Source organism: Anabrus simplex, chromosome 1 (assembly GCF_040414725.1).
Source record: "Anabrus simplex isolate iqAnaSimp1 chromosome 1, ASM4041472v1, whole genome shotgun sequence".
NCBI classification, from domain to species: Eukaryota; Metazoa; Arthropoda; class Insecta; order Orthoptera; family Tettigoniidae; genus Anabrus; species Anabrus simplex.
Window position 1 is genome coordinate 124,367,237 of NC_090265.1, and position 13,642 is coordinate 124,380,878.

At 39.2% G+C, this 13,642-nt stretch overlaps 1 protein-coding gene across 1 annotated transcript in view; it reads right to left on the reverse strand.

The window, feature by feature from the left end:
* Nucleotides 1-1,206: 1,206 nt before the first annotated feature.
* The window catches only part of nudC (nuclear distribution C, dynein complex regulator), a 332,523-nt gene continuing 320,087 nt past the window's right edge, over nt 1,207-13,642 (reverse strand). The window contains exon 7 of the mRNA XM_067156732.2: nt 1,207-2,019. Coding sequence (XP_067012833.1) covers nt 1,968-2,019 — 52 coding nt within the window. The 3' untranslated portion in view covers nt 1,207-1,967. The remainder of the gene's footprint in view (nt 2,020-13,642) is intronic.

Genomic DNA, 13,642 nt, shown 5'->3' on the forward strand with positions numbered 1-13,642 from the left:
TTCAGTAGAAGGCAGAGAAGACCAATATACTCTACTGTATTGAAAAATTATGAATTAAAAATATGAAAACAAAAAAAATCTCCAAAACATATCTTCTAAGAAAACATGTTTTAAACATTGAGTTTAAAAATAATTTTAATCAGTGTGTATTGTCAAACGATTTTAAACATGCTGTGTAAAACATTTTGTTTTAAACTTGCCAACCGTGATAGAGACTCAAAATAATGTAGTTTACATTCATTGACTTTACATTTACCTTATGCAGAAGAGACCCACTTTTGATATGGAACAAAACTGATGTTCTTGTATTTGCATGGGCTGTTTCACAATGCAATGAAAACTAGGGTAATCGTTGCCTCGGGAAACTTTGGGCGGAAGAACCAGGAACAATAGTTCAAAGATTCACTTAGCACAAATTCCATGTCAATGGGACGATTAATTCATCAGAAAGAGGGCATGTACTACGTACGGTGTGTTTCATCGTCCATTACTTGGTCTTGCGCACCACGCACTCTCATTCTGCATATTATGCATTCCACCCTCACTTTGATCAGTTCAGCCTGGTACACTGCCGATATTGCCCGATTTATTAAAACTTAATTACTGTACTCTCTTTCATTCAAACTGCACCACGCCATGATTCTGTGTCACAGAATATCGTACTTCAAAGCAACAGCAAACCGAGTAATTACGAGTTGTAAGAGGTTTCAAAGCGTCAAAAGAATTATAGGAATCCTCACCAGATGATAGCCTGCATATCAGTGAAAAGATGGTGATTTATAATATCAATCTGCATAAAGAAACATGGTGCAGTTTCATATACATCTGCTAGAACGCAGTAGCAATGTAAGTCCATATGCTCCAAAGCGGAAAGAGGCGGACTATTTCAAACTCTTTACAAAAAATAAACAGACACACAGATTTGGGCTGATTCATACGTACAAGAAAGGCAGAGATCTTCATCTCTACAACTTCAAAATTTTACAAGCTAGAACAAAATTAAGTTAGGCCTACAGGGATATATACCACACATAGAGTTCAGCAGCATGTGGGAAAAGAAAAAGGAGATCTATACGATGTACGGAGGTCGGCGTCAAGGGATCAGATCCAATTGAGTTCCTTTAGCCAAGATTGCATTTTTCATAGCAGGTACATTTTTGTAACTCCTTGATATGTCATTTATTTGACAACTGTAGAAGAGTATAATCCACAAATGTAAATTATATTTATTTCATAATCCACAAAAACTAGGAACAAATATACAGTCCACTTAAACCAGAAGCACATAACTCAAAACACTTTTAATGTTCTGTTTTATTACGAATCAACAATGCCTCACTGTACAACTGTCTACACACTTCCTATTAACAGCAAGATTCCACATAGCTCTCACTCACAAGAAGACCTAAGATTTGCCTGCGCCTTAGGTTCAAAAATACTGGATCAAATTAATTAGCACTTCATCCAGATCCGAATAGGCTGCCACAAAAATAACAAGTTCTAATTTAGCATGTACTGCACGAACTAAGTGAATTCTGATCTCAGCAGTAAGATATATTTCAAAACTGATAAAACCTGAAATGTCAAATTCCACAGCACATTTTTCAGTTCTTAAACCTACAATACTTTGGTTAGCGACGGAAATGGATAGCATCACTTCCAGTGCACAACAGATCCATATTTAGCGTGTTTTGTCCATGTTGTATATTTAAAAGATTCTGTAAATAGTGATAATATATTCAATATGGTACTGTAACCAAAGGTCACAATATGGAATATGCAGCAATCTGCTCCCACTAACTGGATGGTGAAGTTCTCAGCAACATATGTACACTATTTCTGGCAAATATTGTTTTGTGGTATTAATATCACAAGTGGTGTAATTGCTGGTAGCTTTGAGATGGAAATTACCATAGAAGTTCACACAGGCTCCTCAGCTGAACTTGCACTAAAGAGACACAGGCTTCTCAGTTGAACTTGCACTTAGAGAAGTCCATTTCAGGGTGCTGCTCCATAAATCTGCAACATGAAGATCAATTACATGTTAATGCTTTATGAGTATTAATTCAGCTTTTCAAATGAATTAATATTAATCACAACAGAGATCACAATCTGAACTAAGAAATTACAACACTGGTTTCAAAACAGGAAACAGAGAATGTACAAGTCAAATTGTATAGTGATTTTGGCAAGCTGACATTCACTAACAATGCAATGAAAATATCCCAAAATAAATTTATTTATTTATTTATTTATTTATTTATTTATTTATTTACGTTAAAAACCGAATAAATGAGAATCAAATCAAGAAAACCCAAAATATCTTGTCAATTCTTAATCTGACAATAACAGATTATATTAGTGATATTTACTCTCAAAATTGAATGTTGCTGAGGTACATCAAAACTTGAACTGCGTGAAAAGTGTCTAATCCCAACAAGGCTATGATGGATATTTTCATTAGTTAAAACTTGGTTGACTGTTGACTGTGTGAGTAAACTCTCTTTACAATGCACAGATCTGTTAATTAGTTGTCATGATTCACATGCTTTATTGTAACAGCTATGGAGTTTCCTTTCTTTTATCAAAATATATATTCACTGATTTTATTTCAGAGTATGAAAGGGTAGTTTCTTGGACATCCAACTATGCATGGTCAGAATACTATGTTATAGTATTACTATACTGATTTCACGTCAGACGCCATGGCTAAATGGTTAGCGTTCTGGTCTTTGGTCACAGGGGTCCCGGGTTCAATTCCCAGCGGGGTTGGGAATTTTAACCATAATTGGTTAATTCCCCTGACACAGTGACTGGGTGTATGTGCCGTCTTCATCATCATTTCATCCTTATCACGATGCGCAGGTTGCCTACAGGAGTCAAAATCAAAAGACTTGCACCAGGCTTCTCCTGAGGCCACACAACATTATTATTATTATTATTATTATTATTATTATTATTATTATTATTATTATTATTATTATTATTATGTGCGTATGGACCCAATGGATCACGCAAAGCTCTAACGATTCTGTTTTCTGAGTTGCCAAACAGCTCTCATTCTTTCTCCGTGGATCCTTTTTCGTTCTTCTGTCCACTTTGCTCCAGTCTTCTTTTTCACTTCGTTCTCTGGTTGCACTTTCCATCCATTCATATTTTTCCTATAAAGGTTTCTGTCCGCGGTGTCATTTGGGTTTATCTGGGCTTTTTCCAGATCCTTCTTCACTTCTAGTACCCATGGAATATTTTTTAGATGTTCTATGTAAGTCAGAATCTTGTGTGTCAGTCTACTTGCCGGCAATCTGTGGACGTGCCCATAGAATTTCAGACGTCTTTTGCGGATGTCTGCTGGAATGTTGGAATGCTCTTCTGTCTCTTTGCGTGACCTCAGTCTATATCCATCTTCTGTTTTTCGGGGGCCGAGAATTTTCCTCAGGATTCTTCTTTCTTCTTTTAAAATGTTTTCTAGGTCACCTTTCCCGTTTAGTGTAAGGGTCTCGCTGGCATATAAGACTTCGGGCTTTATTACTGTATTATAGTGTCTGATCTTTGCATGGCGGGACAAGCACTTTTTATTGTATATGTTGTGAACCCTACCGTAGGCTTTCCGAAATTTTTGTAGGCGAATTTTCTGGGCAGCCTTCTCGCCTCCCGTTGGTTCAAGTATTTCTCCCAAGTACTTGAAGTGTGGTACTCTGTTGATTTGCCCATGTGTCGTGTTCAAATTTTGGATGTCAAATTTTGAGCAGAAGAACTTGGTCTTTTCAAAGGAAATTTGTAGGCCAACCTTTCCAGCACATTCGCTAAGGGTTTCAATTTGTTTAACGGCTGTGAATACATCATCTGTAAGTATGGCCAGGTCATCTGCAAAAGCGAGGCATGATATCTCAATACCGTCTTTGGGTCGTCCTAGTCGTATGGGGCGCCAGTACCCCATGTCTTTCAATACCTTTTCCCACTCACGGATGACTGTCTAGGACGAGGTTGAAAAGAAGCGGAGATAAGCCGTCACCTTGTCGGACGCCAGTTTTAATCGGGAATGGTTCAGAGATCTCCCCCATGAATTTAACTTTGGAGATAGTGTCAGTGAGTGTTGCCTTGATGAGGTTGAGGGTCTTGGAATCAAGCCCCAGTTCCTCAAGAACAACGAAGAGAGACTGTCGATCAACCGAGTCGTACGCTTTCCTGAAGTCAACAAAAATGCAGATGACCGGTTTGTTCCTAAGTGTTTTGTATTTAAGTGTTGTCTTCAAGTTGAATATTTGTTCTGCACACGAGCGACCAGGGCGGAAGCCTGCTTGATATTCGCCAATACTTTGTTCAAGTTGTTCTTGCGTTCTCTTCAAAAGGCAAGCTGAAAGAATTTTGTAAGTCACTTGGAGAAGAGAAATGCCCCTGTAATTGTTTACGTCAGTCTTATCTCCCTTTTTGTGTAATGGGTGGATGAGGGCGCACTTCCAGTCCTGAGGTAATTCCTCCGATTGCCAGATATCTGTAATGATTTGAGTGAGCTCCTTGAGGGAGTTAGGTCCAAGATTTTTCAGAAGTTCCGCAATGATGCCATCTTCTCCGGAGGTCCTATTGTTTTTAAGTTTGAGGATGTGGCCGCGGATTTCTTCCTCTGTCGGTGGTGGAGATTCTGGGAAATTGTGCCTTGGGGGTTCTTGAGGGAATCTTGTGAGGGGCTCTGGACAGTTGAGGAGATCAGCGAAGTAAAGTGCTAATTCTTGACAATTATCCTGATTACTGAGTGCAAGTTTTCCATCTGATCTTTTGAAAGCCAGGTTTTGAGGAGCGTACCCACGGACTTGTCCTCCGAATTCCCTGTAGAAATCTCGTACATTGTAGTTACGAAAGTTGTCTTCAATCGAGTCCAGTTGTTGCTTCAGGTGTTTTCTCTTGACCTGCCTGATGATTTTGGCTACTCGTTTTCTAGTTTCATTGAAATATGTTTGGTTTTCTGGTAATTTCTTGCTATTGTATTTCTGGAATGCTTTTCGTTCTTTCAAGGCACGTTCACATTCAGAATTCCACCAAGGGTGTTTAGTATTCTTTTTCAGGGGAATTTGCTCTCGAGCTTTCTGGATGATTTTGTTGCGGAATTTCTCCCAGGTGCCTGCATGTTCCCTTTCCCACACTTCTTGCAGATTAGTATTTCCAATCTTTGTCGTATCAAACTTCGGTATTTGTGACCTCTTATGATGAATTTTCTTCGGGGTGAATTTTACCTTTATTCTCACTAGGTAGTGATCGGAATCGACGTTTGCTCCTCGGCGTACCTGTACATCGTGTACCTCTCTCTGCATGGGATGAGAGATGGCAATGTGATCGATTTGAAATTCACCGATCCCTGGAACGGGAGACCTCCAGGTCTTCTGTTTCCGTGGAGATTTTCTCAGAGAAGTTGACATGATTTTAAGATTGTTTTGTTGACACAGTTCAACGAGTCTCAACCCGTTTTTGTTAGTGAATTTGTGAGCAGGGAATTTGCCAACAGTTTTCTGGTGTTCTTTTTCTTTATCAATTTGTGCGTTAAAGTCGCCCAGCAAAATTTTTGTATCCTCTTTTGGAATCTTCGTCATGATTTTCTGAAGTTTAGCCCAGAATGCATCAGTTTTTTCTGGTTCTTTTTTATTGTCCGCGTTAGTGGGTGCATGTACATTCACTATTGTATATTTCTTGTTAGCACACTGGATTCGCATTGTCATGAGCCGGTTACTTATGGGAGTAACTTCTTTTATTGAGTCTACAATACTTTTATGTACCATGAAGGCCATTCCTAGTAAGGGAGTTCCCTTACCAACTCTCCGCTCCGTTTTACTCTTGAAGATACGGTAGTTTCCATAATCAGCTGTTTCCTCGTCAGTGAATCTCGTTTCCTGCAGGGCAAGTATCTGAATTTTCTGTTGATCTAGTTCTGTTGCAGGATTGTGCAATTTACCAGGTTGGATTAAGGTATTTACATTGAACATGCCAATGTATGTGAAGGTTTTGGATGTTAGTTTGCCAGAGAACTCCGACTTTCTCTGTGTTCGTGATTGCCTGGGTTCCCCAGAATCCGAATACCCAGTAGCCGTCTCATGACGGGTGGATTGGTTACCACCTGGGGTAATGCTGATTTTACTCTCACGAATCATCATAGCTTGTAATCAAAGATTGATCCAGTGTTTCCACTGGGAAATTAGGACCAGGGATTGCTAGTTCCTGGAACATAACTATACAGCCGTACCTACTAGGTAAACAGACGCTGACCACTTCACTGCTCGATCCGAGTCAGACGCGAGGTGGATTTTATTTTTGGTTCTTCCGCCCTCTCAGCCATTGAGACACATGTCCTCTTCTGCCATCGAAGCCGTTGACCACAGTTCTAGTTTCCTCAGTTGATCCGCGAGTGCTTATTTGACTACGTCTTATTCACACTTGTCCTGTATATCTACAGAAGACTTCCCCTATTAGTCATGAGTTGTATTTTTGGGCTTATGCCATGTAAATAATTATAAACACACTCAACGTTTCAAAAGGAACCTTGCCTTTCTTCATCAGGAGACAAAAGAGAAAAGAAACGACGTATGCTATTCCTCCGAGACTGTATGGGCTTCCCAAAATACATAAGGAGGGTGTTCCTCTTAGGCCTATTGTCAGTACGATTGGTTCCCCGACATATGCCCTTTCGAAATATTTAGGTAGTCTTCTTCAACCACACCTGGGTAACACCCCTTCATATATTAAGGACTCCACACACTTCATTGAGAAGTTAAAAACGACATCACTTCAGCCAGGCGATATCTTGGTGAGTTTCGACGTGGTGTCTCTGTTTACGAGAGTACCTGTTGGTGTTATGTCTCTCAATGATATTTTCACTGAAGAGATCGCAAGGCTTTTCTATCACTGCATGACCTCCTCCTACTTTCTATGGAATGGGAAATATTATGAACAGACAGATGGTGTGGCCATGGGAAGTCCTCTCTCTCCTGTTGTGGCCAATTTCTTCATGGAAAACTTCGAAGAAAAAGCTCTGTCATCGGCACCTTGCAAACCGAAGATCTGGTGGCGATTTGTGGACGATACGTTCGTTGTATGGACAGAAGGTGAAGACAATCTTGGTCACTTTCTGGATCACCTTCATCGCCAGCACCCTTCCATTTGTTTCACCTTGGAAATGGAATCTGACGGCAAGATACCATTTTTAGATGTTCTCGTCAACCAAGAAAGAGGATGGATCTTTAGGACACAGCGTGTATCGTAAGCCTACACACACCAATAGATATCTCCATGCAGATTCTCACCATCACCCTGCCCAGAAACATGGTATCCTTACAACTCCGATTACCAGGGCCAGGAGGATTTGTGAAGCATCAGATCTACAAGAGGAAATTAACACCTTGAGAACAACGGTTACAGCAGAGCTTTGATCTCAACGGTTCTGAAATCTGTTAAGAAAAAAGATGTAAAAGGAACTGCTTACCTACCTTACATACATAACACAACGGATCGTATTGCTAAAATCTTACATAGGTACCATGAACGAACTGTTTTTGGAACATCAGTTAAGATTAGGCAACTCCTGCGACCAACTAAGGATAGTTTGCCTAAATTACAACAACCTGGTATCTACAGAGTTCCCTGTACTTGTGGCAAGGTTTATATTGGGCAGACTTCGAGAACGGTGTGTACTCGCATCAAAGAACATACCAGATGTATCAGACTCAACCAACCGGATAAATCAGCTGTTGCTGATCATGCCCTAACACCTGGTCATGATGTCTTGTTCCAAGAAGTGGATGTTCTTGCCCGTATAAAGCAATATCGCCCAAGAATTATCAGGGAGGCGGTTGAAATACGTAAACATCCAGATAATTTCAACCGCGATACAGGTTACAACCTCAGTGAATCATGGCTACCTATAATCAGAACCATTAGAGAGTAATGCTTTGCTGTTACTATTCATTGTCTCTAGCATTGGGCTAAAATGGCGTCCCCTTTACATCTTTGGGCACCATTTGAAGCTTCCTTGTTGCTTTCTCCTAGCAACCATCAATACGTCGTTTCTTTTCTCTTTTGTCTTCTGATGAAGAAAGGCAAGGTTCCTTTTGAAACGTTGAGTGTGTTTATAATTATTTACATGGCATAAGCCCAAAAATACAACTCATGAATAGTTACACGGGCCGTGAAAGTCTAAATGATAATATTATTATTATTATTATTATTATTATACTCTGTGCATTATGACCGAGAGGTCTTTTCAGACAGTTCGATCGCATCTCTTCGCCGTTGCTTTCTTAGCACCACCCGGGGGACACGTGTAGGGTAATTTAAGGTTTCACCTACGGACGTGAAGCAACGCAGAAACAGCCACAAAACTTATTCAATCACTGAATGACAATAGAAAACAAATCTGGATCGACACTGTGTCATCTCTTGATTTTACCCACTCAAGTAGAAAGGCGTGGTCTCTCATTAGAAAGCTTGACTCATCAAAGCCAGCTGGTGGACAGAAGCTGAGTGTTAACATAAACGATCTAGCCAAACACATGATCTCTATCTCAAAGATCAATAGAGATAAACAAGTTGTAAGGGAAATCTGATCAGCACTGAAACATAAAAAGCAATTAGCAAAACAACAATCATCCCAATTCTCTTGCCCTTTCTCAAGAGAGGAAACCCTAGAAGGCATCAAGAACATAAAATCCGGGAAAGCAGCCGGTATAGACGGCATCTACCCAGAATTCCTACAACATCTTGGACCTGCAACAATCACTTGGCTCACCAAATTCTTCTCCAATATTTTGGAGACAGGTAACCTTCCTTCATTATTCAAGAAGACCAAAGTAATATCGATCTTGAAACCCAAAAAGGACCCTCTGAGAGTGGAAAGCTACAGACCCATTGCACTGCTAAGTGTTACTCTAAAGCTCCTGGAAAGACTAATATACAATAGGATTTCAGAAACCATCAATAATCTCCTTCCCACAGAACAAGCTGGCTTCAGACCTGGAAGAAATTGCGATGACCAAATTTTTGCTTTGACTTCTCATATTGAAAATGGATTTGAGAATCGGAAGATTAGTATGGCTGTCTTCTTAGACTTATCAGCAGCCTATGATACTGTTTGGCGAGAAGGGCTTCTGCTAAAACTTATCTCTGCCATCCCCTGTGTCAAGCTTACAAATCTCATTGGCAATATGATTAGCAACAGAAACTTTCAGATCTTCTCGGATGATGCAGTAAGCAAATTCTACAAACTGAATGATGGACTTCCACAAGGATCTGTTCTGGCACCCTTACTTTTCAACCTCTATACTGCTGACTTACCAGCAACTAAGTCTAGGAAATTTATTTACGCAGATGATATACTACTGGTTAGTCAAACACCAAGTTTTCCAGAAGCTGAACAAATACTTACAGCAGATCTAAGAAAGCTAGACACATATTTCCAAAAATGGTGTCTTCGTCCAAACCTCCAAAAGACTGTTGTATCTGTGTTCCATCTCAGAAATAAATTTGCCAACTACAAGCCTTCAATAACAATCAGAAATCAATCCTTACAGCATTGTCCCTTCCCAAAATATTTAGGAGTCACATTAGACAGATCCCTAACATATAAACATCATATTAACAACACAGCCGCCAAGATTAAAAGTCGGAATAATATCCTTCAAAAATTAGCCGGCACCTCTTGGGGCGCAAACAACCAAGTGTTGAGATCTACTGCTCTAGCCCTTTGCTATTCAGTTGCCGAATACTGCGCTTCAACTTGGCTGAACAGTGCTCATACTGCGAAGATTGATGCTCAACTAAATCAAGCAATGCGCATTATAACTGGTTGCATTCGCTCTACAAACGTGGCCTGGCTGCCTACACTCAGCAATATTCCACCGCCTTGCTTAAGAAGGTCTGAAGCTCTTCTAAAATTGTGGAAGAAGATCAGCCAGGACTCCAACCTCCCCGTTCATCAAGATATTAATCAATTTGCCTCTCCACGACTTAAGTCTAGATCTCCATCCTGGCGCGCTGCACTTACACTGGAAGAATCTGGGTTCTCCATCACGAACGCCTGGTTACATCAATGGCAACAGTCTTCTGTTCCCAATCAACATCTTGTGACCCTACCTCATGTTCAACCTCCCGGATTCCATCTACCCAGACGTCAATGGAGGACTCTAAACAGGATTAGAGTCAATCAAGGAAGATGCGGCTATACTCTTTATAAATGGGGCTGGCAGAAGTCTCCTGGGTGTGATTGTGGAGCTACCTCACAGACCATCCACCATGTAATTGTCGAGTGTCCACAGAGAGCATTTCAAGGTCCTTTGGAGGACATTCATAACGCAACTGAGGAGGCCCTAAAATGGATCAAAGGGCTTGATTTGGAACTATAGGCTTCTGTTTGTATATATTGTGTATATATTGCATACTTATTTATATAATCTTTCTGTGTACATCATACGATAAATAAATAATAATAATTATTATTATACTGACCTTTAAATCATCTGAAGGAGAAAGGAAATATAATGTAACTAATCTTAAAACATACACTTTTACGACCACTAAACGACATTTTCAGTAACTAGAACTTTATTAGGACTCGCCACCTAATAAACACTGCACAAATATGATTGAATTTTTATTCTACCTCATTAAAAGTGGGACTAGTTTCAATCCACTATTGGACCATCCTCAGCTACAATATAATAAACTTTAAAACTATACACACAACACAAACTGTGATATAAACTGTGATATAAAATTCCTGTTGAAATTACATTCCTTCTTTGGTAATGTCCTCGTGAGTTATGAAGTTCAACTCAACTCATCAACACTGTATTACTTTAAAAACTTCTTTAAGTTTTGTCCCGCAAATTTCGGCGATGTAAGCAGCGAAACAAGTTGGTCTTGTCATGTGGTCATTATTGTTGGGGTTTGTTTTGTTTTATTTTTGTTTCGGAAGTAAATTCATATAGTGACACTTATGATTAATCTTTTACTGATGGAGTAAGGGAAAACCTGGCATGCTACCCAAATTTATTTTCACAGTTAAATAGTAGCAGGTAAGGTAATGAAGCAAGTTTGGAGCCTCATCAGCCTGATGACCATCGCTTTGGGAGAAGGATATAAGAAATAAATTGACAGGAGGGTCCGTCCACCTTTTCAATACAATGTATCACATAAACCATCACTTTGGGAGAAGGATGTAAGAAATAAATTGACAAGAGAGTCCACCTTTTCAATACAATATATCAAGTAAATGATATTACATCAGTCTTGGGACTAGTTTCAGCCACTTAGTGGCCATCTTTCCCCAAATAAAAATTAAACAGATTATGTGACAACTAAAACATATTAGCAAAGACACAAATAAAAATTAAACAGGCTAAGTTATGTGATGACTAAAACATATGTATACCAAAGACAATGTTGTAGGAATAATTATAACATTGAAATACATACTGTACCGGGAGGTAAACCCCAACTCCACACATTCAAAAGAAGCGCCTTAATGAACTTTATCTATCTAACAAACGTGAAACTGCTACGGCAGGAAGTTGGGACATTAATCAGAAGATGTCACTACTACATAATTGAGAAGTTTGTCAGTTCTAAGTTTCCTAAACTGATTGGATTTATTTGGTTTGTTTTTGCTGTACATTAAGAAATTTGGGCATTTCTCCATAGATGTCACTACCAAAAACTGTGGTCATGCACTCTGGTGCAAGGTAATAGAAGTTGTTATTGAAAGAAATTTTGTGTTTATGAGTTTTCTCAAGTAACTTAACCTTCATTTGCTTTTTGTATATATTTCAAAGTTTGCAACACTTCTTTCTCATTCTGCCAGTTTTGAATCTGGCCAATAGGAATTTTCTGTAATTATTTCTTAGCCTATCACAGGCTTCTTGTTTGTAAATTTTGAATTTGCCAATAAAATTGAGAGGGTGTGTCCGGATTAGTCCAGAACCCTCTAGAACCATCCCCACGGGTATATAAGCGGAGGCTTTGCTGGCTACCTTGTCCAATTGATCGTCATCTTTCTGAGTGTGTGTGTTAAGACAGGAGGCAGCAGAACATCAGCCAGTAATGGCCACCAATATTATATCTTTCTAGCTGTCTCCGCAAATTTATCCAAGGGGAAGGTCCGAATTCCTAACTATGTAAACAAACTTTTCTAAAATGTAAATTTTGTTCGACTAATGTAAAATTTCATAAAGTCTTTAACTGTAAATCGGGGGTAGAGAGTGCGTTTACCCTCTCGAGTTCCCCTTCGACTTGGTTTGAGGTGACTACGATTTTGTAACTGTTTTCCTTCCTGTAATGTATTAAATTGACTTTCACTCAAGTCACCTCAGTAGCTTGGGATTAGCCCCTGTATTATCGGGCCGAGAGCCCTGTTAGGATTTTAATACTTCATTATTTAGGAGCGCAAGTGTTCGCCTCCATTCAGTTTGTGTTCGGGCCATTTATTTAACCTGTTCTTTTTCCACAAAGGCCCAGTAGGTTGGGTAATAGATACCCCTGTGTACTAACTTTTTTAAGGGTAAATTGCACCTCGAGAGGCCAGAGATTGTAAGGTTTTGTAATGTTGCCTGACGCGGGCTGGAAGAAATTTGTTAAAGTTGGAGAGCATGTAAGCTCTTTCCTAAATTTACTGTAATATTGAAGGGTGCCTTACATTGGGATATTCCTGTCCTTGTCTAAACACTGAGATTTTGTAAATTGTGTAAACTGGATCCTGTAGCTCAAAACTTGTAACTTTGGGGCTTGAAGCCCAAAATTGTTAAATTTCCTACTCTAGATGCTCAGTTTTAATCCCCAAATTTGTTATTGTAATTTCACGAAGTTTGATTTTTTAAAAGAAATATAACCTTTATTTAAAGTTTAATCCAATTTTTATATCGTAGTTAGACCCATTCAAGCCCTCACCTTCTTTCACCTCTCTGCGATCCACCAAAACACGGTAACACATACAATAATGAAAATTATGGTTATGATCAGCTTGTCATAATATGATTTCTTTAAGTAAACTGAGGACCTCAAGTAGAGAAGTAAATCTCTATGTCTGATTTAGAACAAGCACTGACTTGCTGGAGGAAGCAGGCAGGCCATGTAAACAAAGGAGTGGATACGGATCAAGCACTGACTTGTTGAAGGAAGCAGGCAGCTTATAATTGGGAGAAGGAGTTCATTCATGCTATACAGTGTCAAATATTCCTGTAAATCTTTTGCAGGTGGTGCCCAATTTCATCATTTATATTTTATTCAAATTACAAAGTATCCATTTCTTGTTTCATTTAGTCAAGAAGTAACAAAGTGTAAAGGAAGAATTTAGGAAAGGTCTACGCAAATTTTTGTCAAGAGAAGAACTGAAATTGGTAGATGAAAAATGGGACAATCTAAAGAAGGTTGCGACAGGTACAAAAGAAAAAGTAGGTACACGACAGAGCCAAATTTTAAAACCTAAAGAAGCTGCCTGGTGGAATATATTTTAAAAAAGGCAATCAATGACAAACTGTGCAAGTAGAGCTATGTATCAGCAATATGGGGAGATCATCATGTAACAGAGAAGTTGTCACTTTACAGAGAGAGAGAATTACATGTCAAATAGTTAGTTGTAGCTGAAAAGCAGAAATGCAAAATAACACAGAAT